The 26541-nt window shown below is 56.9% G+C and overlaps 1 protein-coding gene across 1 annotated transcript; it reads right to left on the minus strand.

Annotated features, from left to right (window-relative positions):
• Positions 1-15690: 15690 nt before the first annotated feature.
• On the minus strand, positions 15691-26200 carry POFUT2 (protein O-fucosyltransferase 2). The gene is made up of 9 exons (XM_065876460.1): positions 26070-26200; positions 24514-24764; positions 22428-22572; positions 21729-21839; positions 19258-19324; positions 17586-17711; positions 17120-17300; positions 16848-16971; positions 15691-15844 (listed from the first exon to the last, which is right to left on the minus strand). Exons 1-9 carry the CDS (start codon positions 26198-26200, stop codon positions 15691-15693), a joined length of 1290 nt encoding a protein of 429 aa, XP_065732532.1.
• Between the last annotated feature and the right edge of the window lie 341 nt (positions 26201-26541).

The raw sequence follows: 26541 nt of genomic DNA on the forward strand, positions 1-26541 counted from the left end.
CTCCTGCCTCGAGCCTGGGCCTGGGCCGCCCTTGGACAGAAATGTCCCAGCCCCTCCACTTCCCCCGCCTGGCCCATCATCCCCTAAGATCCTTGCCATTCCTGCCTGGAACCAGCCTGGGTGTCAGCAGGGCGCAGTGCAGGGTCAGACCCAGCCCAGAACCTGTGAATCAGGAGCTGCTTGGTAGCAGGTTCTCCAGGCCATCCCTGTGCCCTTAAGGGGTGAAAAGCACTGCAAAGAACTCCTGCTTCTCCTTCAGTGCTCAGCCCAGGGCTGCCTCCCCCAGGGAGCCCTTCCTGACCTCCTGCCCGGCCCAGCCTGCTGCAGGGACAGGTGGAGAGACGGGTAGGCCCAGCAATGAGGGTACAGGCCCCACTCGTGGGCACCTGTGGTCCCTGAGTCTGTCTCTCCCGTGGCTGTGCACGTGCTGGAGGACACCTGGCCCATCTTGTGTCCCCACGAGGAGCGTCACCCGCTATACTCAGGGGGCAAGGGCGTCACCGCGGTGGTCCTCACCCTGCACTCCAGCCCCTCCTTCCTGCCCTGGGAGGCCCCTGTGGCGGGAGCTCCCGGGAGGGGAGACCCTGATGCCAGGGATGCGGGGCGGGAGGGACCACGTGGAGTCCAGACGGATGCGTCCTGCCCCACACCTGCCCCGGGGAAGCGGCTCTCGCGGGGCACACTCCTGCTCCCTGGGCTTCCCCAGGCTCTCCTGCAGAGATGCCACCACAGATGAGGGCCCAATGACGACAGGGTCACTGAAAGCTCTGAGTCATTTCCCCTCTTCTCTGACCCCACAGCCGCCCCACGCAGCCCACCCTTCCTCTTCCTCCATCCAGACGACCACCCCAGGGTTGCCGCAGAGCCCCCCGAAGACCCCTGAGCGGCCCCTCCCCCCCACATTCCACTCTGCCCACAGCCAGGGGGACCTGCAAAGAACACCCATCACCCCACCTCCCCCCACCGCCCTCCCTCTGGGTCTGCACCCTCCATGGTGTCGGTCACCGCAATAGAGGGACATCTGTGCAGAGGCCCTGCCCCGCCCCCTCCCTCCAGGTCATCTTTGCCCCATTTCCGCCCCGACACTGGATCCCAGGAATTCCTACTGCCTGTGCTCTCTTGCCCGGCATACTGTGCCCCGACTTTCCAGGCAAACTCCTCTGACCTCAGCAGCGCAAATGTCCCTCCTGGTGTGAGCCTGTCACCCCGCTGTCACCCCAGCCGTCACCCCGCTGGAATTGTCTGCAGAGCAGATATGACCGTCTTTACCGCTTGTAAAGGTCCTATTACCTGACCTTGACCTTCACTGGGGCATGACCTCTGTGTCCCCAGGACTCTTCAGCTTAGGTGATGCTTCCATCTCTGGATCCAAACATCCAGCCAGAGCAGTGCTGAGGACATCGTAGGAACCCATCGATGTCAACTAAACATGAATGGAAACAAAGGCAAGAAACCGCACAGGCGTGCACGCACACTCACTCACACACACACATACACACACACACACACACACACACACACACACACACACACTTTGGATCCAAGAGAGGCAAGGGTGCTGGTCATTCCCCGCATCATGTAGGGGTCCTTTTCGGGCCAGCTCTGTCCCCAAGGCTCCCTCTGCCAGCAGTACCCAGACCTCAGGGGCTGCCCGCGTCAATGCGGGGACAGCACCCAGGATGGGGCACTTGCCCTGCTCCTGAGAAGTCCCTCTGTGGCTCAGAGGACACCTCTTCCCCTCCTCCCTCCAGGCCCAGGGAAGGGGACAGCCCCCCTGTTGCTGGCACCTGGGGCCCCGTCCTTGGTCCTTCCCTTCTTCCTGACACTGCTCGGGACAGGGCCTTCAGTTCAATGTCTCCATCTGCACCATTTGGGGGGAAGTGTTTCCATTTGGTATCAGGTCACAGGGAACCCTCCCCCTCTATATCAGAGAGGAGACGTATCTCTATAAAATTACATGCACACAATTGTTTCTTCCCATACACATATTTATTTTAAAATTTCTTTGAAACTTGAAACGCGTATTTTCCATTTTTCAGGTACACGAAACAACTTAAAGGGTCTCATATCTGCCGGGTGGGGGGTGTGTGTGTGTTTGGCATCAAAAGAAAACTTTAATTTTGACTGCATATCTTCAGAAAAACTAAACAAAAACAGTATCTTAAACAAAACAACAAAAGTTAACAAAAAATTACAAACCATGAAACAGTGGTTGCAAAACCCTCACTTTCTCTATAAATCTAGGACTAAACTATGAATTAAGGCTACACTAATGCAGATATTAAGTCACTTGCATGGGGTTTGTTTCCCTTCAGTTTGTTTTTTGCTTTGGTTTTAAAACCCACCAAAATTTACTCAGGTCAGGTTTAGTACCAGCCACAGTGCACAGAAGAGTTCTCTTCGTCTGAAACACCTCTCTCTATTCAGGCCAAACGTAGAGAACTCTTAACTCATGGTGGACATCTCATTGAAACCAGAAAACAAGACTCTAGAATACATCTCTAAAGGGTTCAGTGGGGAAGTTATGTCATCACGAGAACTCTGCGAACGAATCCATACCTCAATCCCACTACCCTCGAGTTACCACGCTACACGAGCCGGAGTCACCGAGGCGGCGACTCAGTCCCAGGAGCTCCAGAGAGTGCGATGCACATCTCCTTCACAGACGCACACGCGGGTGTTGTGTGTGGTGGTGGTGGTGGTGGTGGGGGGGTTGGGCCCGGCTGCTGGGAGCTGTGTCACCCCTGCAGGTCTCCCGGGACCCCCGAGCCTCCTCCTTCCCGGCGGGGCCCGAGGAGCCGGGGCAGCTGTGGGCGGAGCGGTGGGGGCTCCGGGGTGGGGAGGGGCACAGGGCCGGGAGGGGGCCGGGTCACCGGCCAGCACCTGCCTGCGGACGGCGTTTCCTCTCCTGAGCTCCCGGAGCTTCCTTTCCATCAGCACGGCTGCCATCCAGCTCTCCCGGACCCTTGTCTCCTGGAAGAGGGTCTCCTTCCGATGGAAGGGGGCGTTGGCCTCCACCTCCTGGCCCAGCTGCTTCCAGGTGCTTGGCCATCTCCCGGTAGAGGCTGCGGGTGTGCTGAGCGGAGGCCGGGTCCCCGCATGCAGCGGGCAGCCTCCTCTCCGGCTCTAAGCAGTGCCCCTCCCCCTGCAGCACATCTCCTGCGGCCTCTCCTTCGGCAGCCGAGCGTCCTTCCCCAGCCGGGAGGCCACGCCCCGCACAGCCACCTCTTCCCTCTGCAGACGGGCTGTTGTCCCACGAGCCTCGCGGCCCTTTGCTTCTCTTACCACGGTTGTCTGGCTGTTCCCTGAGGCTCCAGCTCGGGGCCCGGGAGGGACACGCTGAAGTCCACGTCACCCCTCACCCCCTTCAGGTCACCTTCTGGCCCGTGGACAGGCGGATGGCAGGACAGATCGATGTCCCCGTCACCCCCACGGCCCCCAGAGAGGCCTGGGACTGGGCAGAACCTCAGCAGGTGCTCAGCCAGGGACTCTACCTGGCCGACCGCGGCTTCCAGGTCCTGCTCCCTCCGGGCGTCCGCCTCCCCCAGCCTCGCTTTCTTCTCCTCCTTCTGCTTCCATCTCGCAATTTCCTGGGCCAGCAGCTCTGGACTTTCTGGAACAAGAGTGTTTCCATTCAAATCAGCCCCTGCTTTCTGCTGAGGCTGCTCCCCACTGTCCTCTGATGCTTTGGGGACGGGTCTCTCATCGGTCGCGTGGGGCAGTTGAGGGGGCCGGCTCTCCTGTGCCTTTTCCAGAAAGTCCGCACTGTCTTGACACGATGAGCTTCCAGTGCTGACAGGCACAAGGTCTGGCGCGTTGGCAGACTGGCCTCCCTGCCGGGCGGCCCCAGACCTCCAGCGGCCTGCGTTGCTGGGGGCCGGTTGTCTCACTACGTTGTCCACAGACCTCATCACGGGCAGGACACCTCTTGCCGGGCACCTTCCTATTTTGGACACTGTGCCCTCTGCTTACTACCAAAAGCAGCACCACAGCACAAATGAGGACCCCCATGGAAATGCTGGGAGGCTCGGGTCAAGCTTTCAGAGACCACCAGCAGAGTGCCCCACAACCGTTCCAGGATCGGCTGGAACGTGGGCCCGGGGCAGGTGGCAGGCCCTCCTTGGCTGTGAGGGTGCCACACCTCTGCCTCTGAGCGCCAGTGTCCCGTGGGCCACGACTGACTGCTCAGAACCCTGGGGAGTGTTCCCTCTCCAAGGTAAACAGGTGTCTGACGACTAGGGCTGGTCAGTTAGGGTGGGGGAGGGGAGGCCAGCCAGGTTCTAGGAAACAGTTCTCCTGAACTTTGGTGTAGAAAGTGATCTCACATATACAGGCCCTGGGGGAGGTGGAAAGAGCTGATGGCGGCATGGACCTCGGCCACTCTGGGACCCTCCTGGGCTCACAGCAAACGCAAGGGGTCAGGGTGTAACAGGGGCAGGGCGAGGGTGTGGCCATTAGCTAGTGGGCGTTATAGGTCCCGCTCAGCCAACCATCAGTGTCAGTGGTCCTGGTGGCAGCAGTCGCCCTGGGTCCCAGGCCGCACGACCCAGGCCCTGTTTGTGTGGCCACAAGCAGGGCCTGGGCAGCCACACCTGGACTGGGCGCCTGGGCAGGGAGGGTGCTGGACCCAGGGGAACGCCTGAGGCCCCCACCCCAGGTGCCCAGGGCAGAGGGAGCAGCTTGTGTCCTGAGGACTCCTGCCCAAGTGTGTACGTGTGTGTGTGTGCATGTGTGTACGTGTGGCATTGGGGGGGCATGAAAAGGGCTTCCCGGATTATCGCCCGGGACCATTTGCAGGACTAAGTGCCGAGTCCAGAGATGCAGAGCCCACCTGCTCAGGTAGAGGGGGCTGGCCTCCCCTCCCCACTCCTGGCTGGGCTGGGAGGGGCTCCACCCACCTGTGGGGGCTGGGCTGACCCACACACAGGTCATGTTTGGGGTCAGGTGTGACGGATGCTTGTGGGGCATCTAGAAGGTGACACTCTCACCCACTGGATGTGGAAATGGGACATGAGATGTTGTCCATCTCGTCACTGTGGTGGGGGCCCTGCGGAGACTGGGGTCACCAGTAGACAGCGGAATGGGGAGCAGGAATGGACCAGAGCCCAGTGAGGCTGTTCAGGCCCCTGGATCCAGCTGTGCCTGATGGCAGTCACACCTGGCCTTTTGAGTGGCGGGAGTTTTATGTACTCGAACTGTCTAAGAAGTCTGGCTGGGTTTCTGTTCTCTTGATTGATGCCCGGCCTTGAGAAGAGAATCCCATCTGGAGAGGGCCCAGGCCCAGCTGTCTGCTACCCCTCCCCTGGGACGTCTTCAGGGCCAAGAGACACACTCCTTCAGCAGAGATCTGTTCCCTCCGGGACAAGCTCAGCCCCTGGCTCTTTCTCCCAAATATGTCACCCAGGGTGGGATGCCTGGATGGGAGTTCCCTGTCTCCAGCACTCGGTCCACACAGAGGGGCTCCTACTCTCCCCAAATCCACATCAGTGTTAACCTCCAGGACATCCATGGCCAGATGGAGGTACACGAGCTGAGACAGAAGAATTTCTGCAAGTCTTTTTTTTATTATTATTTTTTATACAGCAGTTATTAGTTATCTATCTTATTAGTTATCTATTTTATACATATTAATGTATACATGTCAATCCCAATCTCCCAATTCATCACACCACCACACAACACCCCTGCCATTTCCCCCCCTAGTGTCCATACGTTTGTTCTCTACATGTGTGTCTCAATTTCTGCCCTGCAAACCGGTTCATCTGTACCATTTTTCTAGGTTCCTCATATATGTGTTAATATATGATATTTGTTTTTCTCTTTCTGACTTACTTCACTCTGTATGACAGTCTCTAGATCCATCCACGTCTCTACAAATGACCCAATTTCATTCCTTTTTATGGCCGAGTAATATTCCATTGTACATATGTACCACATCTTCTTTATCCATTCATCTGTCGATGGGCATTTAGGTTGCTTCCATGACCTGGCTATTGTAAACAGTGCTGCAATGACCATTGGGGTGCATGTGTCTTTTTGAATTACGGTTTTCTCTGGGTATATGCCCAGTAGTGGGATTGCTGGGTCATATGGTAATTCTAGTTGTAGTTTTTTAAGGAACCTCCATACTGTTCTCCATAGTGGCCATATCAATTTACATTCCCACCAACAGTGCAAGAGGGTTCCCTTTTCTCCACACCCTCTCCAGCATTTGTTGTTTGTAGATTTTCTGATGATGCCCATTCTAACTGGTTTGAGGTGATACCTCACTGTAGTTTTGATTTGCATTTCTCTAATAATTAGTGATGTTGAGCAGCTTTTCATGTGCCTCTTGGCCATCTGTATGTCTTCTTCGGAGAAATGTCTATTTAGGTCTTCTGCCCATTTTTGGGTTGGATTGTTTGTTTTTTTAATATTGAGCTACATGAGCTGTTTATATATTTTGGAGATTAATCCTTTGTCTGTTGATTCGTTTGCAAATATTTTCTCCCAATCTGAGGGTTGTCTTTTTGTCTTGTTTGTAGTTTCCTTTGCTGTGCAAATGTTTTTAAGTTTCATTAGGTCCCATTTGTTTACTTTTGATTTTATTTCCATTACTCTAGGAGGTGGATCAAAAAAGATCTTGCTGTGATTTATGTCAAAGAGTGTTCTTCCTATGTTTTCCTCTAAGAGTTTTATAGTGTCTGGTCTTACATTTAGGTCTCGAATCCGTTTTGAGTTTATTTTTGTGTATGGTGTTAGGGAGTGTTCTAATTTCATTCTTTTACATGTAGCTGTCTAGTTTTCCCAGCACCACTTATTGAAGAGACTGTCTTTTCTCCATTGTATATCCTTGCCTCCTTTGTCATAGATTAGTTGACCATAGGTGCGTAGGTTTATCTCTGGGCTTTCTATCCTGTTCCATTGATCTATATTTCTGTTTTTGTGCTAGTACCGTATTGCCTTGATTACTGTAGCTTTGTAGTATAGTCTGAAGTCGGGGCGTCTGATTCCTCCAGCTCTGTTTCTTTCCCTCAAGACTGCTTTGGCTATTCAGGGTCTTTTGTGTCTCCACACAAATTTTAAGATTTTTGTTCTAGTTCTGTAAAAAATGCCACTGGTAATTTGAGAGGGATTGCATTGAATCTGTAGATTGCTTTGGGTAGTATAGTCATTTTCACAATATTGATTTTTCCAATCCAAGAACATGATATATCTTCCCATCTGTTTGTATCATCTTTAATTTCTTTCATCAGTGTCTTATAGTTTTCAGCATACAGGTCTTTTGTCTCCCTAGGTAGGTTTATTCCTAGGTATTTTATTCTTTTTGTTGCAATGGTAAATGGGAGTGTTTCCTTAATTTCTCTTTCAGATTTTTTCATCATTAGTCTATAGGAATGCAAGAGATTTCTGTGCATTAATTTTGTATCCTGCAACTTTACCAAATTCTTTGATTAGCTCTAGTAGCTTTCTGGTGGCAACTTTAGGATTTTCTATGTATAGTAGCACGTCATCTGCAAACAGTGATAGTTTTACTTCTTCTTTTCCAATTTGTATTCTTTTTATTTCTTTTTCTTCTCTGATTGCTGTGGCTAGGGTTTCCAAAACTATGTTGAATAATACTGGCGAGAGTGGACATCCTTGACTTGTTCCTGATCTTAGAGGAAATGCATTCGGCTTTTCACCATTGAGAATGATGTTTGCTGTGGGTTTGTCGTATACGGCCTTTATTATGTTGAGGTAGGTTCCCTCTATGCCCACTTTCTGGAGAGTTTTTATCAGAAATGGGTGTTGAATTTTTTCAAATACTTTTCCTGCATCTATTGAGATGGTCATCTGGTTTTTCTGCTTCAATTTGTTAATATGGTGTATCACATTGACTCATTTGCATATATTGAAGAATCCTTGCAACCCTGGGAAAAATCCCACTTGATCATGGTGTATGATCCTTTTCATGTGTTGTTGGATTCTGTTTGCTAGTATTTTGTTGAGGATTTTTGCATCTATATTCATGAGTGATATTGGTCTGTAATTTTCTTCTTTTGTAGTATCTTTGTCTGGTTTTGGTATCAGGGTGATGGTGGCCCCATAGAATGAGTTTGGGAGTGTTCCTCCCTCTGCAATTTTTTGGAAGAGTTTGAGAAGGATGGGTGTTAGCTCTCCTCTAAATGTTTGATAGAATTCACCTGTGAAGCCATCTGGTCCTGGACTTTTGTTTGTTGGAAGATTTTTAATCACAGTTTCAATTTCATTACTTGTGATTGGTCTGTTCATATTTTCTATTTCATCCTGGTTCAGTCTTGGGAGAATTTGTCCATTTCTTCCAGGTTGTCCATTTTATTGGCATAGAGTTGCTTGTAGTAGTCTCTTAGGATGCTTTGTATTTCTGCAGTGTCTGTTGTAACTTCTTTTTCATTTCTAATTTTATTGATTTGAGTCCTCTGCTTTTTCTTGATGAGTCTGGCTAATGGTTTATCAATTTTATCTTCTCAAAGAACCAGATTTTAGTTTTATCGATCTTTGCTATTGTTTTGTTTCTATTTCATTTATTTCTGCTCTGATCTTTATGATTTCTTTCCTTCTACTAACTTCAGGTTTTGTTTGTTCTTCTCTAGTTCCTTTAGGTGTCAGGTTAGATTGTTTGTTTGAGATGTTTGTTGTTTCTTGAGGTAGGATTGTATTGCTATAAACTTCTCTCTTAGAACTACTTTTGCTGCATCCCATAGGTTGTGGATTGTCGTGTTTTCATTGTCATTTGTCTCTAGGTATTTTTTGATTTCCTCTTTGATTTCTTCAGTGATCACTTTGTTATCTGGTAACTTATTGTTTAGCCTCCATGTGTTTGTGTTTTTTTCCCTGTAATTGATTTCTAATCTCATAGTGTTGTGGTCAGAAAAGATGCTTGATATGATTTTAATTTTCTTAAATTTACTGAGGCTTGATTTGTGACCCAAGATGCTATCTATCCTGGAGAATGTTCCATGCGCACTTGAGAAAAAAGTGTAATCTGCTGTTTTGGGATGGAATGTCCTATAAATATCAATTAAATCTATCTATTGTGTCACTTAAAGTTTGTGTTTCCTTATTTATTTTTTTGCAGTACGTGGGCCTCTCACCGTTGGGGCCCCTCCCGCTACGGAGCACAGGCTCCGGACGCGCAGGCTCAGCGGCCATGGCTCAGGGGCCCAGCCGCTCTGTGGCATGTGGGATCCTCCCGGACCGGGGCACGAACCCGCGTCCCCTGCATTGGCAGGCGGACTCTCAACCACTGCGCCACCAGGGAAGCCCTGTGTTTCCTTATTAATTTTCTGTTTGGATGATCTGTCCATTGGTGTTAGTGGGGTGTTAAAGTCCCCCATTATTATTGTGTTACTGTTGATTTCCTCTTTTAGAGCTGTTAGCAGTTGTCTTATGTATCGAGGTGCTCCTATGTTGGGTGCATATATATTTATAATTGTTATATCTTCTTCTTGGATTGATCCCTTGATCATTATGTAGTATCCTTCCTTGTCTCTTATAACATTCTTTAAAGTCTATTTTATCTGATATGAGAATTGCTACTCCAGCTTTCTTTTGATTTCCATTTGCATGGAGTATCTTTTTCCATCCCCTCACTTTCAGTCTGCATATATCCCTAGGTCTGAAGTGGGTCTCTTGTAGACAGCATATAGATGGATCTTGTTTTTGTATCCATTCAGCCAGCCTGTGTCTTTTGGTTGGAGCATTTAATCCATTCAGGTTTAAGGTAATTATCGATATATATGTTCCTATTAACATTTCCTTAATTCTTTTGGGTTTGTTTTTGTAGGTCTTTTTCTTCTCTTGTGTTTTCCACTTAGAGAAGTTCCTTTAGCATTTGTTGTAGAGCTGGTTTAGTGGTGTTCAATTCTCTTAGCTTTTGCTTGTCTGTAAAGCTTTTGATTTCTCCATCGAATCTGAATGAGACCCTTGCCGGGTATAGTAATCTTGGTTGTAGGTTCTTCCTTTTCATCACCTTAAATATGTCATGCCACTCCCTTCTGGCTTGTAGAGTTTCTGCCGAGAAATCAGCTGTTAACCTTATGGGAGTTCCGTTGTATGTTACTTGTCGTCTTTCCCTTGCTGTTTTCAATAATTTTTCTTTGTCTTTAATTTTGGCCAATTTGATTACTTTGTGTCTCGGCGTGTTTCTCCTTGGGTTTATCCTGTATGGGACTCTCTGCGCTTCATGGACTTGGGTGGCTGTTTCCTTTCCCATGTTAGGGAAGTTTTCAACTATAATCTCTTCGAATATTTTCTCGGGTCCTTTCTCTCTCTTCTGGGACCCATATAATGTGAATGTTGTTGCATTTAATGTTGTCCCAGAGGGCTCTTAGGCTGTCTTCATTTCTTTTCATTCTTTTTTCTTTATTCTGTTCTGCAGCAGTGGATTCCACCATTCTGTCTTCCAGGTCACTTATCCGTTCTTCTGCCTCAGTTATTCTGCTATTGATTCCTTCTAGTGTAGTTTTCATTTCAGTTATTGTATTGTTCATCTCTGTTTATTTATTCTTTAATTCTTCTAGGTCTTTGTTAAACATTTCTTCCATCTTCTCGATCTTTGCCTCCATTCTTTTTCCGAGGTCCTGGATCATCTTCACTATCATTATTCTGAATTCTTTTTCTGGAAAGTTGCCTGTCTCCAATTCATTTAGTTGTTTTTCTGGGGTTTTATCTTGTTCCTTCATCTGGTACATAGCCCTCTGCCTTTTCATCTCGTCTATCTTCCTGTGAATGTGGTTTTAGTTCCACAGGCTGCAGGATTGTAGTTCTTCTTGCTTCTGCTGTCTGCCCTCTGGTGGATGAGGCTATCTAAGAGGCTTGTGCAAGGTTCCTGATGGGAGGGACTGGTGGTGGGTAGAGCTGGCTGTTGCTCTGGTGGGCAGAGCTCAGTAAAACTTTAATCCGCTTGTCTGCTGATGGGTGGGGCTGGGTTACCTCCCTGTTGGTTGTTTGACCTGAGGTGACCCAACACTGGAGCCTACCCGGGTTCTTTGGTGGGGCTAATGGACTCTGGGAGGGCTCATGCCAATGAGTACTTCCCAGAACTTCTGCTGCCAGTGTCCTTGTCCTCATGGTGAGACACAGCCGCCCCCCGCCTCTGCAGGAGACCCTCCAACACTAGCAGGTAGGTCTGGTTCAGTCTCCCATGGGGTCACTGCTCCTTCCCCCTGGGTCCTGATATGCACACTACTTTGTGTGTGCCCTCCAAGAGTGGAGTCTCTGTTTCCCCCAGTCCTGTCGAAGCCCTGTAATCAAATCCCGCTAGCATTCAACGTCTGATTATCTGGGAATTCTTCCTCTCATTGCTGGACCCCCAGCTTGGGAAGCCTGACATGGGACTCAGAACCTTCACTCCAGTGGGTGGACTTCGGTGGTATAAGCGTTCTCCAGTTTGTGAGTCACCCACCCAGTGGTTATGGGATTTGATTTTATTGTGATTGTGCCCCTCCTACCATCTCATCGTGGCTTCTCCTTGGTCTTTGGAGGTGGGGTCTCTTTTTTGGTGAGTTCCAGTGTCTTCCTGTCAATGACTGTTCAGCAGTTGTGATTCTGGTGCTCTCGCAAGAGGGAGTGAGTGCACGTCCTTCTACTCCACCATCTTGAGCCAATCTGCTCTGGAAGTCAGTCTTTAAATAACATCTTTGAATTTTCCAGTCCCTTACCTTCCTTGCTTGGTTGGAAAGGACCAAGTGACTGTCCTGGGCACTGGTGACGGTGTTGCAAGAGTTAATTGGCTGTGTCATCACCTCACTGAACAAGGACCTGGCTTAATCACAGAGATGACAGGCAGGCGGGGAGGGATGTGAGTATTTGTCTCAGGCCGGGCCTTGCTGCTTGGTTGAGCTGCTGCCTGCCTTCGAGGTCAGGGGAACAATTTTGGAGCATCAGCCGCTGTCTCCTGCCCACGCGCCTGCCTCCCTGACCTCTGCAGATGAGGAGATGACTCCCTGAAAGTTCAAACGTCCGTGTTCGACACTTCCCCTTTGTTTTTAAAAGGTTAACGATGAGTTATGAGTGGGTTTGTCAGACATCAGCTGGAACAGGCCTGAGGGGTCCAGAGGAGAGCTGGGAGGGGTTTTGCTGAGGCCCCTCCCCATCGTGTGGCAGCCTGCAAGTCCCACCAGGAGAGTCGGCCGTGGGCTGGAGAGCGCAGGGCGGCCGTGAGCCCTGGTCATCTCCCAGCTGCTCCTCCCCACGTTCTGACCAGGCACGCATCTGGGTCTCCCTCGCCCTCCACCTGCAAAGGTCTGCCTTGGGGCACCCAGCCTGGCCCGGCCCGTGCAGGGGGTCCTTCCTGCCCCCACCCACACACAGCCGCCCGAGCCCACTCCACAGCAGGAATCTTTGCTGATGGCCTCGGGGCTCCGAGACCTTGGGGCTCCCACCACGTTGGGCTGGGACCTGCCCCTGCTTCTCCAACAAGCTAGGTGGGTGCCCCTCCAAACTCCAGGCCTAGCACTGCCGCCCTCCTCCAAGGCTCTCCTGCCAGGCCAGGCACTGGCTGGCCCTGCGTGCTGGATGCACTCCCTGACCATCACCTAAGTCCCTGGTCCGCCCTCGAGCAGAGGCCTCCCCAGCGCCCACTCTCCTGACTCCATCAGGACACCCAGCCCTGGGGCGGGGGGTTGTGGGGTACTCAGTGCCCACGGGGTGAATGAGGGGTCTGCCTGCAGCCCAGAGGGCACCTCGGGATCACGTGGGTGGTCTTACATCAGTGACCCCTCTGTGAAGTAGAAAAGCAGGATGACAGCACCACCACCACCCAGAGAATCAGTCCCCAGGTGAAGCTGGCAATGTTCTGTGACTGCTTTCCTAACCTAGACTGCATCATGATGGCGCCCCCAAACTGGATGGGTGAAGGGCCTTGTGCTGGAAGGCAAGCCCCCAGGCTGCAGGCTTTCCGCGTCCACTCCACCACCCTCTGTCCTGGGAGGGCCCGGCTGAGACGCAGGGCCTGCGTGGTCCTTCTGGCTCAAGGTCAGCCAAGTTTGCCTTTCCCCATCCATGTTCCCGTCCCTGTCCAGGCTGTCCTGCGAGCGGAGAACCACCACCCTGACCCCCTGACAGCTGGACTTACAACAAACCCACCTGACGAGAGCCTGCTGCCCACAGGAAGCAAAAGACAATTTTAAGAGTCATCATTTCACAGAGGGATGATTTCTGTTCTCCTTCAGTTCACAGGGAGGGTTATCTGCTGAAATGGGGTCTCTGGAGGCCCCTGGGCTTTGAAAGCAGCAGAGTGATCATCATAAGAAAACAATCTCCCACGACACACTCCTCACCCAGGGACGGGGACAAAGGTGCCACCTCGCAGTGATTCCCCTTGGAGCCCGGAGCCTGGCCCGTGGTGCAGGGTAACTGGCCCCGCACAGCTGGGGTCCCCAGGGAGCCGCAGTGGCAAGACTCCCCCGCTGTCTGCAGGGCCTGATGCCCTGATCTAGCAGGACTGTCCAGCCCAGTGACGCCCTCTGTGACCAGGCGGTTTATTTATAAGCCCCGGTGCAGCGCTGACCCTGTGACCTCAGAGTCGGGCACTAAATCAGGGTGCAGGGTGGGGCGGCCCCAGACGTAGGGAGGTGGTCCTGTGTCCGGGACCCCCGGCCTGCAGAGGGCGGCTGCCGTCCTGGGGGGTGCCTCCGGAGGACACTCACCACGCGTGCCCCCACTGAGGCGGACAGAGACCCCACCCCCCACCCCCTGGCTCACCTTCCTTCACCCTCAATGTGTTTCTGAAATTCCAACGATGGCATGACACGCTCCAGACAGGCTCTGACGATGGCCCTCCTGCGGCCTGCCCGGCGGCCCGTCATACATGGCAGAGCCGAGAGCACGGGGAGGCCTGGGGCCAGGGAGGCCCACGAGACCGCGGCTCCTCCCGTGTCTCCCCGTCAGGGCAGGGGTGCGATGCCCGGCGATGCCTGGATGCCTCCTCCTCCTCCGGCCCTGCCTGCCGTCACGGTCCCCACCTGCGGCCCCTCCCCCTCAGCCCTTTCACACGGCCAAGACCACAGGCCCTGGGCCACGTCCTTCCAGCAGCTGAGACGCCACCTCCCGACCACCCGCCCCACGTCCAGCGGCCCTGACAGCGTCACCTGGAGCCCAGCTTCCAGGCTGTCCCCCGCTTCTCCGCAGACCCCCAGTGGCCCCTACCCTCACTGCCCCTTGAGGCTCACCCCTGCCCCCTCCGCGGCGTGGCCCGCACCCCCTCCCGGAGCTCCCTGCCTTCCCGCCGTGCGCCCTGCCCTCTAGGGTGGGGTTTCGCTGGCTGGTCTTTCCCACCAGGATGCAGCCCCCAGGGAGGCTCTACTGCTGCCCCCTCAGCACCTAGACAACAGCAGTTCTCAAACCTGTAGAACTACGAGCTCTTTCCAAACAAGCCTGGCGGCCAACGTGCAAAGAACGAAGAGCTGGCGGGGCAGGCTGTACCAGGCCGGTGCCTCCACGATGCTCACACCCGTACACACAGACGACGACAACGCAGGCTTTTCTTAAAAAGGAAGGTAATGGCCGAGTCCAGATGTTTGGACCAGCGCTCGGCTGAAAGAGAACACAGGGTGGGAAAAAGCACCGTTTCTAGAAAACGTATTTTATTAATATTTGATGTACAAACAATAAATATCTCGCGGTTTCACCCGGCACGGCGGTGACACCGCAGGACCCCGCCATGTGATCAGGGCCTCTCTAGAGTCAGGAAGGAGACGTGGGCCGGCTGCAGCCCAGACTCATGGGTTCTGCAGGGGTCGCCAGTCACCCCAGGTGTCGTGGGAAGTTGGGCGCCTAGTTGGAGGGGACGGGGTGGGGCCCCAGCAGTGCCCTCACAGTAGCTCCCTCGTGGCGGCTGTGAAGTCCCAACACAGGGCCCTGCAGACCGGCCTCTGGCCCGCAGCAGCTGGTCCCCAAGGTGCCTTCCGAGGCTGGAGGGACCCCGCTCCTCTCGGCCGCACCCCTGCCCTCACGCAGGGACCACAGGGGCTCCGAGGACGAGCATCTGGCCACCCCTCGTACTGCTGTGGCCATCACAGACCAGACAGCCTGGACAGCTTGAAGGACCCTGCAGACCACCGGCGGGGGCCCCCTGTCCCCGTGAGCACACAAAGCACCGGGACTCGCCGAGGAATGTTCCGATGCTCTGACCCAGGCAGTGGGGGACGGACGGGGCCGATGCTCTGACCCAGGCAGTGCGGGATGGACAGGGCGAGGGCATCACAGGCCCCCAAAGGCCTCAGACCGGCCCTGTGATGTGGTGGTCCAGCTGGCACGGGGTCCCACATGGGGAGAAGGGCAGGACCAAGGGCCCTGCTCTGTGGCACAGGGAGTGTCAACACTGTGTCTGCCGCCCGGGACAGGAGCGGCCCAGGCGCCAGGCCTGCCCGACGCTGTGGGAAACCCTCCAGACCAAGGTCAACAAGGACGAGCCGGCACCTCCGAGGCATCACGGGGGCCTCGCTGGCCGCGGACACACGGTTCCGGATCGGGAGCCAACAACCCGCATCCCGGGGAAGTGGTGGCGCTGGGTCACGGCAGACAGGTGGGCCTGGGGAAGGCTGGACAGACGCAGCGTGGCTCCGCAGGGCTCCCGGGCCTGAGACTGGAGAGGGGACAGCCTGCTGCCCAGCCGGGGAGTCCCTGCCCTGGCGGGGACACCTGAGGGCGGCTGCGAGCCCGCATGTGGGGCGCCCGCGGGCCGGCTCAGTATGCGATCCTCCAGTGCGTGGGCTGCTCGCACGCCTTCTCCTCGTCCCCACAGAACCGGTTGTATGTCGTCTTGGGGTCCAACCCCAGGATCTCTCTCTCCTCGTGAATTCGAAAAGAGAACGTGGAGACCGAGGTGCCGATAAAAAACCTGCTGAGAAACGTGAGGTCACCGGGGCTGCAGAGCAAACCCGCCAGCCACGCCCACCCACGACCCCAGGCGCCGGCCCGGCCCCCCAGCCCAGTCTCCTCGGCCGGGGCTCCCCGTGGCCCACCGCCACCAAGCGGCCCAGGGGCCAGGCTGCGGCCACCGCAGGGGCTCTGGTGACAGGTCCCGCACTGGGGGCAGGCTTGGGCCACTGCTAGACCTTGGCTGCTCGGGGCAGGGGCTCAGGGCCAAGCTTAACCTGCCGCGCAGGCCTTCCCGCTGAGGGCGGAGCCGCAGCCGGAGGAGGAGGAAACTCCCCTCCAGGGACGGCATCTTGGAACACACGTGCCGGAGGTCTGCTTCCTGTCACCGCAGGGCCTGAGCCCAAGGCGGGCGGGGAAGAGTGAAGCCCTGAACCCCGCACCCCCGCCCCCGCCCCCAGCAGAACCTCGGGGCAGGGCCCAGAGCACAGGGCGGGGCTGGGGCTGCTCCCTGCACCCCTGGTGGGGCTGAGTCCGCCCTCAGCCCTCTGCTCAGCCTGGAGGAGGTGTCCCCTGGAACGGGACAGGGCACACCTCTACCTGGTAAACCACACACGCCCCTGCGCCCAGCACGTCTGAGGACTCTGGAAGGAGAGGGAAAATCACCTACTCTGCCCTGATTCTCCACTTTACCCCAGGTGCCCGACTCACCCCAGCCCTGCTCTCCCAGCGCCCGTGGGCAGATGAACCGGAGGAAGCCCCGAGGCCCGGGCCCAGGTCCCTGTGGGCAGCTTGCCTCCCAGGACAAGGACGGGACACTGGGCAGGGTGCCCCGCGGGTGCCCGAGATGTACCTGGGGACCAGGACTCAGGGGCGGGCGGAGCGGGGATGGCCCTGCCCCTGAGACTAGATGCGGCAGAGGAGAGGCCCCGGGTGAGGCAAGGAGGGCCGAGCCGGTGGGCTGCACGTGAGGACTCAGCCTCGGACACGCGCTAGGCGTGTACGTGGCGGGAGGGGCTGCTCACCGGGCGTGCGCGCAGACCCACTGGTCCACGATGGCGACGCCCCCGTCCTTGTAGAGCTCCAGCTCCTCCCACGTGGGTTCGAACCGCACCATCTCGGGCAGCAGCCTCCGGAGCCCATCCAGCTCTGCAGGTGCATCACGGGAGGTGACGGGGCCGCAGGAGACATGCGTGTGCATGAGCTCACACTGCAGGACCACAGGGGGAGGGGCGAGGACAGAAACACGACCCCCTCCCATTAACTGTGGGAGGAACAGGCGGATGGAGCCATGTACCCTTCCTGGCGGCGTCCGTGGCCACGAACACCCTGTCCAGCTGGTGGGTCTTCATGAGGCTGCGGATCCTCCTCGCGGCCCCCTCCAGGCTGGGCACGTCCTCCCTGTGCCCCCAGGTGAAGTCCTTCCTCCTCAGGTGGACACCCAGGTATGGGCCCCCCAGCGAAGAGCCCAGCTGGACCTGGTGGAGGAGGACCAGACAGGCTGGTGCCGATCGGGCAGGACGCGGGGGGCCTGATCGGGTCCATCTAGGGACCGGTTACTGGCTAACGTCCCTACATCTGCACAAGGACGGGGGCTCCCTGCTGACGAGCAGCATCTCTGGCACCTGGGGCAGTGGGGCCCGGCAGCCCTGTGACAGACAAGGGTGCTCCCGTTCTGCCCTCTCCTAAAGGAGGGGTTAGCTGTGAGGCATCGAGAGACAAAATGCATCCCCCCCGCCAAGGATTACAGAGGTGGGGTCCACCTTCATCTTGGTCCAGTCCTCCTCGAAGGGGATCCTGTCGGCCGCGTCCGTGGAATTGAGGTACCTGCTCCGGAACTCGTCCCCCACGGCCCGCAGGTGCTTGGCGAACACCATGCTGCGCCGGGTCTGCAGGTGCAACAGACCGTGAGCCCCCGCCCCGGGGTCCCCGCCCGTCACCCCTCCCCCCCACAGGTGCCGAGGGGGGTCACCACCCTTCAGGGCTGGTGGGGACCACAGTGCTGTCATGAAGCTCAGAACCACCGTGTCCACGTTTTGACGCTTCTGCGCTTCTGCAACAACCCGCCCAGGAGGCGCCCAGGTCGCAAGTCCAGGGAGCAGGGTCCCACCTGGGGGCCTCTGCCTGCCCAGCCCGCCCCCAGGACGCATCCATGACCCCCAGACAGGGCAGACCCTGAGAGCTGAGCAGAGCGGGCATGACACCCATTTCCCCAGGTGGAGGAAAGACCAGACAGGCTGAGGCTGGTGACGACTGGGCGGGACTTGGGGGGCCTGACTGGGTCCATCTGGGGACTGATTACTGACCAACGCCCTGCAGGGACAGGACAGGACGCGGTCCAGGGACGGACCTCGCCACATGCGGGGCTGCCCTTCATCGTGAATTAGGTGCAGAGATTACAGAATACCAACTGCATTTTTCTGACAGCAAATACCACGTCTTTCTTTTTCAAATATCAGCTGCCGTAAATAATAAGCCTGCAGCTCAATCAACAGGCCTGGGAGCCCCCGCAGCAGCAAACACCATGCCCACCGTGTGGGGGCTCCGTCCACACCGGCAGCAGAGCCAAGGTGCAGAGATCCAGGGAAACCCAGGTGAGACGGGCGCAGATCCCCATGGGGAGGGGGAGAAACCAGGCTGCAAAGTATCTGCCTTGAGGGAGCTCATTTTCAACTTAAGAAAGCTGTAATTTGCCTAAACGCTTCTACCTCACTTCAACCACGCACAAATGGCCCTTCTAAGATCAGTTTCTGCACAGGTCCCAGGACCCGGGGGAGCATGGGAGCCGAGCAGGGCAGGCCCCGTGTCCCCTGCAGCCCACCCACCCTGATGCCCCTGGAGGCTCCTTGGCCCGGCAGAGCCCCCGACAGGCCAGGCTGACTTCACCCGGGTCCCCACCTTGCAGCCAAAGGCTCTTCTCAGGGAACGTCTGACGCTTTTGCCAAACTGCTGCACCGGGCCCCCCGTCGGCAGAACTGAGCCTCTCTTTCCAAACCAGATGCCTGACGGTTAAGACGTCCCCACCCCCAGGAGGACGGGAGAAGCCTCTCGCCCACCTGCCTCCCTGTCACTGTCTGTGCACCCAGAGCCAGCGCTTCCCCCTCAGGGCAGAGCCCGACTCCACTATCAAGGACTCGGGGCACAGAACGCCCCACCTTTCAATGCTGAGGACACACAGCCGGAGCTCTAATTCCAGGTTCTGAACGCGTCAGCAGGAAAGGACAGCCGATGCAGTGCAGGAGGGGCCCGGGACGCCCCAGCCTGCTCCCCGGAGCACCTCCTTGGGCAGGGGCAACGCTCACCGGTGGGCCCTCCCCCACGCCTGCTAAGAGCCTCATCACGTTAGTCAGCAGGGTGGAAAACAAGAGCTGCTGAGGGTCTTGGGTTTTCCAAGACTAAACACGTGTACAGAGATGCTTGCCATGCAACACTCACGTCCCAGTACTCCTTCCCTCCATAGTGGTCGTGAAGGAGGTTTTCGGCTCGGTCTAACATCACGGACCTATTTTTAAACAAGAAAAGAAGGTTTTTATGTTCACACGCTCCAGAGAGCACTGTCATGTGGGAGGCCCTGGGCTGGGGAGTGATCAGGGATGAACTCTGAGAGGGTCAAGCCTTGCTGGGTGGCCTGGGTGCGTCTGGGCAAATCTCTGCTGAGCCTCTCACAGGCAGCTGCCTGTAGAAGCTTTCGACTCCTAAGTGGCTCTAAACATTGACGGACGCTCTCCTGTCCCAGCCGCTGAGCTGGCCGAGCTACCAAGCTCGACTGTGACTCTCAACGCAAAACACCCCGCAAGTAAACAAAACATGAAATTAGCAAACAGAACCCAGCAACACATTAAAAGGATGACACACGTGGCGAATGGAGTCCACACCAGCAGAAACGGTTCAGTATTCGAACACCTACGGCTGAACTCATCATGTCACTGGATAAAGGGCAAAGCCATATAATGATGGCTACCCCAAAGGAACAAAACTCAGTACTTACTCTTATTTTTAAAAATCCCCTTAATGAAACAGACTCCTTATCATGTTTGTATTTCTCCAGCCAAAGCCAGCCCCTTCTTAAAGGAAGGCTCAACTCCCTCCTCGCAAAGGGAGGGGCAGGAAAGGTGGTCTGCCTGAGCGAATCAAGAAACCTGAAGAATCAGCACACGCGGAAAGGACCCTCCAGAAACAGGCCACGTCCGGGAGGTGGCGGCCTGCGTCTCCCCTGGGGTCTGAGAGCAGCGCGTTCCTCGGCGGCACACCTGACAGTGCTGATTTGCTGCAAGGCCGCCTGCCCTTTCCTCACTCATCCTTATTTAGCAGCTCTGCCCGCACCTGACCCAGCCCTGTACTGACTGACGTGACTGACGTGCTACAAGCGCCCCCCTCTCTGTGGTTTGTCTTTCCAGTTTGTTAACGCTTTCTATCGATGGACGAGACTGATTAATTTTAACGTAACTGAATGTACCCGTCTTCTCGCTGGTCAGTGCTGTTCACACCGTGAGTCTGCGGCACGGTGGGGCTCCCCCCACCCCGTCCAGCCTCGTGGGTCTCAGCGCCGCCATCTCCCCGCTGTCAAGCCCCCTGCGTCTCTCTTAAACAGAGGGGCCTCCGGGCACAAGTCTGTCCTGGGCTCAGCTCCCCTTACCCACAAATGGGACTCAGAAGAAACGGTCCCACAGCCCAAAGCTTCGGCCAGATCTGCTTTTGAAATGCGAACAGCTGTGAGATGAGTAACGCGGGGCCCCAGCAGCCTCATCCCTTATGAGGAGCTCGGACCCACCGAGCAGAGAAGGCGGCTGCTGCCTCCGTGGACCCGCCTGCGTTTTGCTGACACAGGCCCGGGGGGAGCCGGCCTGGCGTTCTGGCGCACTGGGGCCGTGCTGGGACAGTCTGCACCTTGCCGGGCCCCGGAGAGCACAGGAGGCCTGCCCTGTGCGTGCGCAGGCTCAGGGACACTGAAGGTGGCTGACAGGAGGGAGGGGCAGGGACCCCATGTCCCCAGCAACTCACACCTGCAGGGAACTCCTAGGACACCTGCCTAGAAACCAAGCATGAGCCCCTCCTGAGGAACTCGCCTGGCACACCAAACCCTGCCACTCGCCCGGAACCCCAGCCCTCCCTGCTGACCCTCTGGTGGCAGGGTGGGCGGGCGGGGCCTGTGTGGCTGGTTTTCTGCTTCCAGGCGGAACCGGCCACGCAGACACACTCCCAACACGCGAGGCCGGGAGCAGCCGCCAGGGCGGTGTGTCCAGGAGAGGCCCGAGCTGTTCCTCTGACCACTCACAGCGCAGGTTTCGAGGAGGCTGGTGAGAGAGCCTGATTTCAGGGCTGGTCCCGAGGGAAAGCACTCCTCGCCCATGCAGAACCTCCAAGGCCAGCTCCGGGCTGCCGTCCCAGCCCTGGTCACTCAGTGGTCACTTCAAAACCCTCCTGGCCCCGCTGGTCCCCCTCTTGTCCCGGCCCTCCCCCTGCTGCAGCCTCACGACCCCATGGCCCTCATCCCTGCCCCTCTCTTACTGCCCGCCCCCTGCCCCTACACCCATCCTCACGCCCTGCTGCATCCAGCAGGCCCCAGCTCGCCCCACCACCTCAACAGGACCCCAGGGCAGGATCTGAGTGTAAATCTGACTCCACTGCCCACCAGGGGTGGGACCAGAGACCCCTGTCGTGAGGCTCAGAAACAGAGCCGCTCCAAGCAGCACCGGGAGGAGGACAGCCACGGCCGCCCCGCCTGGGGGCTCCCCTGGAGCCCAACTGCCGGCCCCCCCGGCTCGAGAGGCAGCGGTGGGGGGTGGCTGAGGTCTGACCCTCCAACGACGCCCACGGGCCAGCCGGCAGGACGGAGCACAGGCACATACAGACACGCTCACACACATGCCCTCGCACCAGCCATCACCCAGAGACCACACACTCACCGTGCGGACGTGTTTCTCAAGAGCACAGGGGCGATGATGGAAGCCGACCCCTGAACAGACAGACAGGAAACGTTTAAACCGCGCGTCTCTTCATAACCCCAAAACCATCCTCTGGAAAACAAGACCCACGGCACCCGGTTAGTGTGGTTCTTTTTCCGCGGGCAGTAAGTGAAGTCTGGATGCACGGCCTGATCTGGATAAACTCAGCTAGTTCTCTTAGTTCACCAGTAAGTTTTCACAACTTACTGGTCGTGATCACAGGTAGTGACCTTGTGGAAATCTTTAAAGAAACCACAAATTTCATGTGATCTGATGAGACCACGGAAGCTGTCTTTAGGAACCTGGATGGTACGATGACAGGAAAGCAGGGGCGGCCCGGAAGCAGCCCGGCGGAACAAACGCTTACGGGCCAGGGCCAGGTTTGGCAGTAACCGTCCTTAAAGCAGCTGTGCTCTCAGGAGCTCCGGAGCTGCTCCAGGTCTAGAACCGGAGTACTCTGGTCCCCGTGTGGGGAGCGCTTTGGGCGGGGCTGGGGAGGACACAGCAGCACTTCCACAGGCAGCTCTTCCGACGGCAGCTCAGTCTGGGGTGACAACAGCACCACGACCACGTTCAAGCGCGTTAAACAACACGGGAAAAGGTAAGTGTGTCTCAGCCAGGGATTTCTAAACCAGCCTGAGTCCCCAAACGCGGTGGTACCTGTAATACTCGTGCTTGTCCTGCGAGTAAAGGGGTGGCTCGATGCAGGGCCGGCTGTCGATCTTCTCCTCCCAGGCCCCCTCCTTCCAGCCCTCTGCATAACCTTGCAGGACATAGACCTGGTCGATGAAGGGCCCGCCGGACTCTGCAGGAGACAAGGACCGACAGTAACGGTGACCACAGCACACACGGTGGTGATACAGAGGAGGAGTACTGTATTTAACGCCACCGTCTTCCCAGACAGGACTGGAGGAAGCTCATAAAAGCAGAGATGATGGAACAAGTGACCTCGGGACACGGGGGTCCCTCAGGGGACGGGAGGGCTGCCTGGGGGGGCTGTCCAGGAGCCAGCATCTCCTCTGGGCCGCTCAGCACCCCAACCTCTTACAGCATCCGGCCTTGCCTGGGCCCGCTTCTCTTTCCAGCCACACCCCCACGTCGCCGTGGGCGGGGCCAGTCCCCACGACGGCTGCAGGCTGCCCTCGCTCTGCCTCTCTCCTCTCCTGCAGCTGCACCCCGTGATGCCTGGAGCCCATGGGGGTGTGCTCCTTCCCCGGGACCCCTGAATGGCTGTCCCGCCTGGGCCATCCCCTCCGGGGCTCGTTCTTGACCCGTGAGGCCACTCAAACTGCATCTCCCCAAAAAGGATGCCCTCCCAGTCCAAGGCCACCGCCCAACACTCCACACCCCTTCCTGCTTTCTCGTCCTGAGGCTCTGGTCACTGCCGCGAGCGCTGCGTGTCCCCGCCACTTATGCTCTGCCCCCGCCCCCAACAGGAGGCCCCGGGGAGCCGTGGCCTGTGTCCCTCTCACCCACTGCTCCTCCCACACTTGGAGCCTCCCAGCCACGACTCAGCGACAAATGAAGATGTGCTCACAGGTGCAACGACGGAGCGCACTGACGAGAGAGCCACAGCGAGTGAGCCAGCGTCTCGTCCACACTCTCTCTGGCTTGGGAACGAGGCCCGGGCTCTGGGCCTCCTACGGCGGGGCGGGGGGGATGCAACACCGGGGCTGAGACGCCGGCCTGGAGGCCTTCCGGGTGTGACGCCCCATGCCCGTCCCCTCCGCAGCGGTAAACCTGGGCTGGTCAAGGCGGGTCTGCCACCTCCACAGTGTCACCCGGGGGCTCGGTCCCCACCCCCACTGCCCGGCCCGAGGGACACAGCCTGCAGAGCGGCAGGGATGACAGCCGTCTGCAGTCACTAAGCACCCCTCGTGGCCGAGGCGCCAGGGCCCGCGCAGACGAGGCAGAGCCTGCTTCCCGTGCTGAGTCTGGTCAGGAAGGTTGCTCCCCAGCCTCAGGGTTTGCCTCCCCAGCAGGAGTGCGGACGGCAGCAGGTCATCCGGTGGCCCTGCAGCCACAGCGGAGCCCCACGCGGAGAACGTCCCCGCGGGACAGGGTCTGCGGTGTGGTGAGAACAGAACCTGACAAGGAGGACGTGTGGGCCTGGCCTCGGGGGCAGCAGCGACGCTCAGGGCGCCAGGCCCTCGCACAGCAGAAGCGCGAAGACCGCCACTCGGGAACTGTGACTCGCTCTCCCGGGCTGCTCCAGGGATCTGGGCAGAGGTGTCCCTGACTGTTTATATCTTCTAAATAAAGCAACAGTGAGTTCTAAGTACCTTCATTCTAGGAAATCTTCAACCCTTTCCTCTCAAAAACATTAAAATGAGAAGGCTGTCCAGAACCACATGAGACAGGATGTGCGGTCACACGTCTCCTCCAGCACCCAGCCAACGCGGCGCACACAGCGTGTTTTCCTTCAGGTAAGAACAGCCTGGCCTGCGCGGGGGAGGCCTGTGGTCCTGCCCCCCCCAACCACAGCTCCAGCTCACCAGGCGGCCGGGGTTCTCAGAGGCAAGGGGACACATGGCTCACATGCTTCAGATCTATTTCCCTAGAAAAACTATGGAAAGGTCAAAATCGGTCAAAATCGCCGGGAGCAGGGGAAATGGAAGCAGGGCCCCTAGGCAGAGCAAAGGGCCAAGAGGAGACGGCCCCGCTGGCCGAGGGCTCGGCCGGGCCTGACGTTCACGCCCAGGCCAACACCCGCGTGGCCCAGTTACAGGACCGCCGCCCGCCTCACCTGCAATGAACTGTTCGTACTCCATGACGGGGATGTTCCTACTGAGACTTGGAAGATCGAAAAAGTCGGACCAGGGAATCCGGACCTGGCGAATGTCGGGGCTCTTCCAGTGGTAGAGGCGGCCCCAGGGGGGCAGTACCAGCACCCACTCCTCAGTCTTCAGCAGAGTCTTCAGGAGGGAGGCGACCCGGATGTACACGTCCCTGCGGAGGTTGAAGCCCTCCGGGGGGTTGACGTCGTACAGAAGATACCTGGCAGGGAGGGCGGGAGACTGCTTCTGCAGGGCCGGGGCTCCGCACAGAAAACCCAACACCCCACGTCCACGGCCGAGCGCCCGACTCCAGGCACGGTCAGTAGCTTCTGGTCTGTAGTGTGGAGGCAGCGGCCCACCCGTTTCCAGGGGACCAGTCACTTAAAGAGCCCGCAAGTAGGAGAAGACATCTCAGCATCCGTTTAACCGCCAGCAATAATTCACAGCTAAGACCAGCGGAGTCTTGCAGCCAGAATCTGAGCGCTCACCCTCCAGGGCTTCTCAAACCTCTTGGTGTACAGACCCCTGCTCACTCTTAACGGTGACCGAGGACCCTAAAGGCTACTGTTTATGTGGGTTAAATCTATCGATGATTCCTGATTTAGAATTTAAAGCAAGAACTTTAGAAAAGTATTTATGAATTCCCTTAAAAATAACAAAAAATAAACGTATTACCTTTATCATTAGTATTTTCAAATTTCCAAATGAAAAATAAGTATATTTTTCAAGACAAAACTCATGAGGGACAAGAGTGGCACTGTTTTTAATTTCTGCAAAAATCTCTTTTTGGTCTGGTGATTGCTGGGTTCTCTCGTCTGCTTCTTCATTCCCTGTGTTATGGTAGCACAGGCCAGGTTGTCTCCGGTAAATCTCCACAGTAAACTCTCGAGAGAGTGTGGGCAAAAGGCCTTTCTACGAAAATGGCCTGGCACGTCAGGGATCCCTGGACACACTCTGAGAACGGCTGCCCTATGTAAAGCAAGACTTCTCTACACAAGCCCCAGGCAGGAGACCTCAGCTTCTGCTATGTCCTCACCGCCCCCTTCTCTGCAACTCCGTTACTGCAAACGAGGCCATGCTGTGATCCCTGGCTTGAGCCTCCAATCCCCCAAGCCTGCCAGGAAGAGGCCTATCTACCATCTTGACATCCCGCACCCAGCAGTCTGTTTTCGGTCAAGCCCTCAGTAACTGCTGAATGGCACTGACGCTTGTCTCTTATCCCTGAGACTTATCTATGAAACAACCAACACCTGGATGGGACGGATATTCTCCTGCAGGTAAACAAAGCTGGGCTTTCTTAAGAACCGCCCCATTCGAACATCTGATTCGGGGGCTCCTCGAACTCCAGGCAAGGCCCGCCTCGTGTAACAGGCGCCCCCGGCCTGCGCGGACCTGCAGCCTGCCCTTCCGGGGGGCTCGCGGGCCCAGGCCAGGGGTCCCGAGAGGCGAGGGGACAGCGAGGCTCCACCGCTCCGCCTCCCGGTTCGCCGGGTCCCTGCCCACCGGCCCAGCCGAGAACGTTTACCGTCTGCGGGACGCCGCCCCCGACAAGATGTCGGCTGCCGACTGGCCTGGCCAGAACTCCTCGCCCGAGGCCGAGGCCGGCGGCCAGGATACCGCCCCGAGGAGCAAGCAGAAGACGCCGAGCGCCGCCATGGCCCCGGGCGGTCACGTACTTCCGTTGGCCGTGCCCCGCCCCGGAAGTGCAGCCCGCCCTCGTGGAGAGCGTCGTCTGTACCACGGCAACGCCAAGGGGCCCACCTAGGGCACGAGTCCTGCCTGATCCCGAGTCCGGGCGTTGCTGCGGCAGAACGGGCGGAGCCGCTGGGGGCTGAGGCGGGGCCCGACCGAGGGGCGGGGGCGGGATTGATGGGCTGGTGGACTGGGCCGGGATGTGGGCGGGGCCGAGACGGGGGCGGGGCTGCGCGGGCGTCTCCTCCTGCGGGCCGCGCCGGGTACAGGCCGGGGCGGGCCTGGCGCCGAGGGCGGGGCCACGC

Source organism: Phocoena phocoena, chromosome 4, assembly GCF_963924675.1.
Source record: "Phocoena phocoena chromosome 4, mPhoPho1.1, whole genome shotgun sequence".
In the NCBI taxonomy this organism is placed as follows: domain Eukaryota; kingdom Metazoa; phylum Chordata; class Mammalia; order Artiodactyla; family Phocoenidae; genus Phocoena; species Phocoena phocoena.

Coding starts and splice junctions, on each gene's coding strand:
- POFUT2 (XM_065876460.1), bottom strand. CDS start 26,200: ATGGCGGCGCTCGGCGTCTTCTGCTTGCTCCTCGGGGCGGTATCCTGG. Junction 21,840..22,427: donor GACAAGCACGAGTATTACAG/GTACCACCGCGT, acceptor CTTGTTTTCCAG/AGGATGGTTTTGGGGTTATG. Junction 17,301..17,585: donor AGGACTGGACCAAGATGAAG/GTGGACCCCACC, acceptor CTCCTCCACCAG/GTCCAGCTGGGCTCTTCGCT.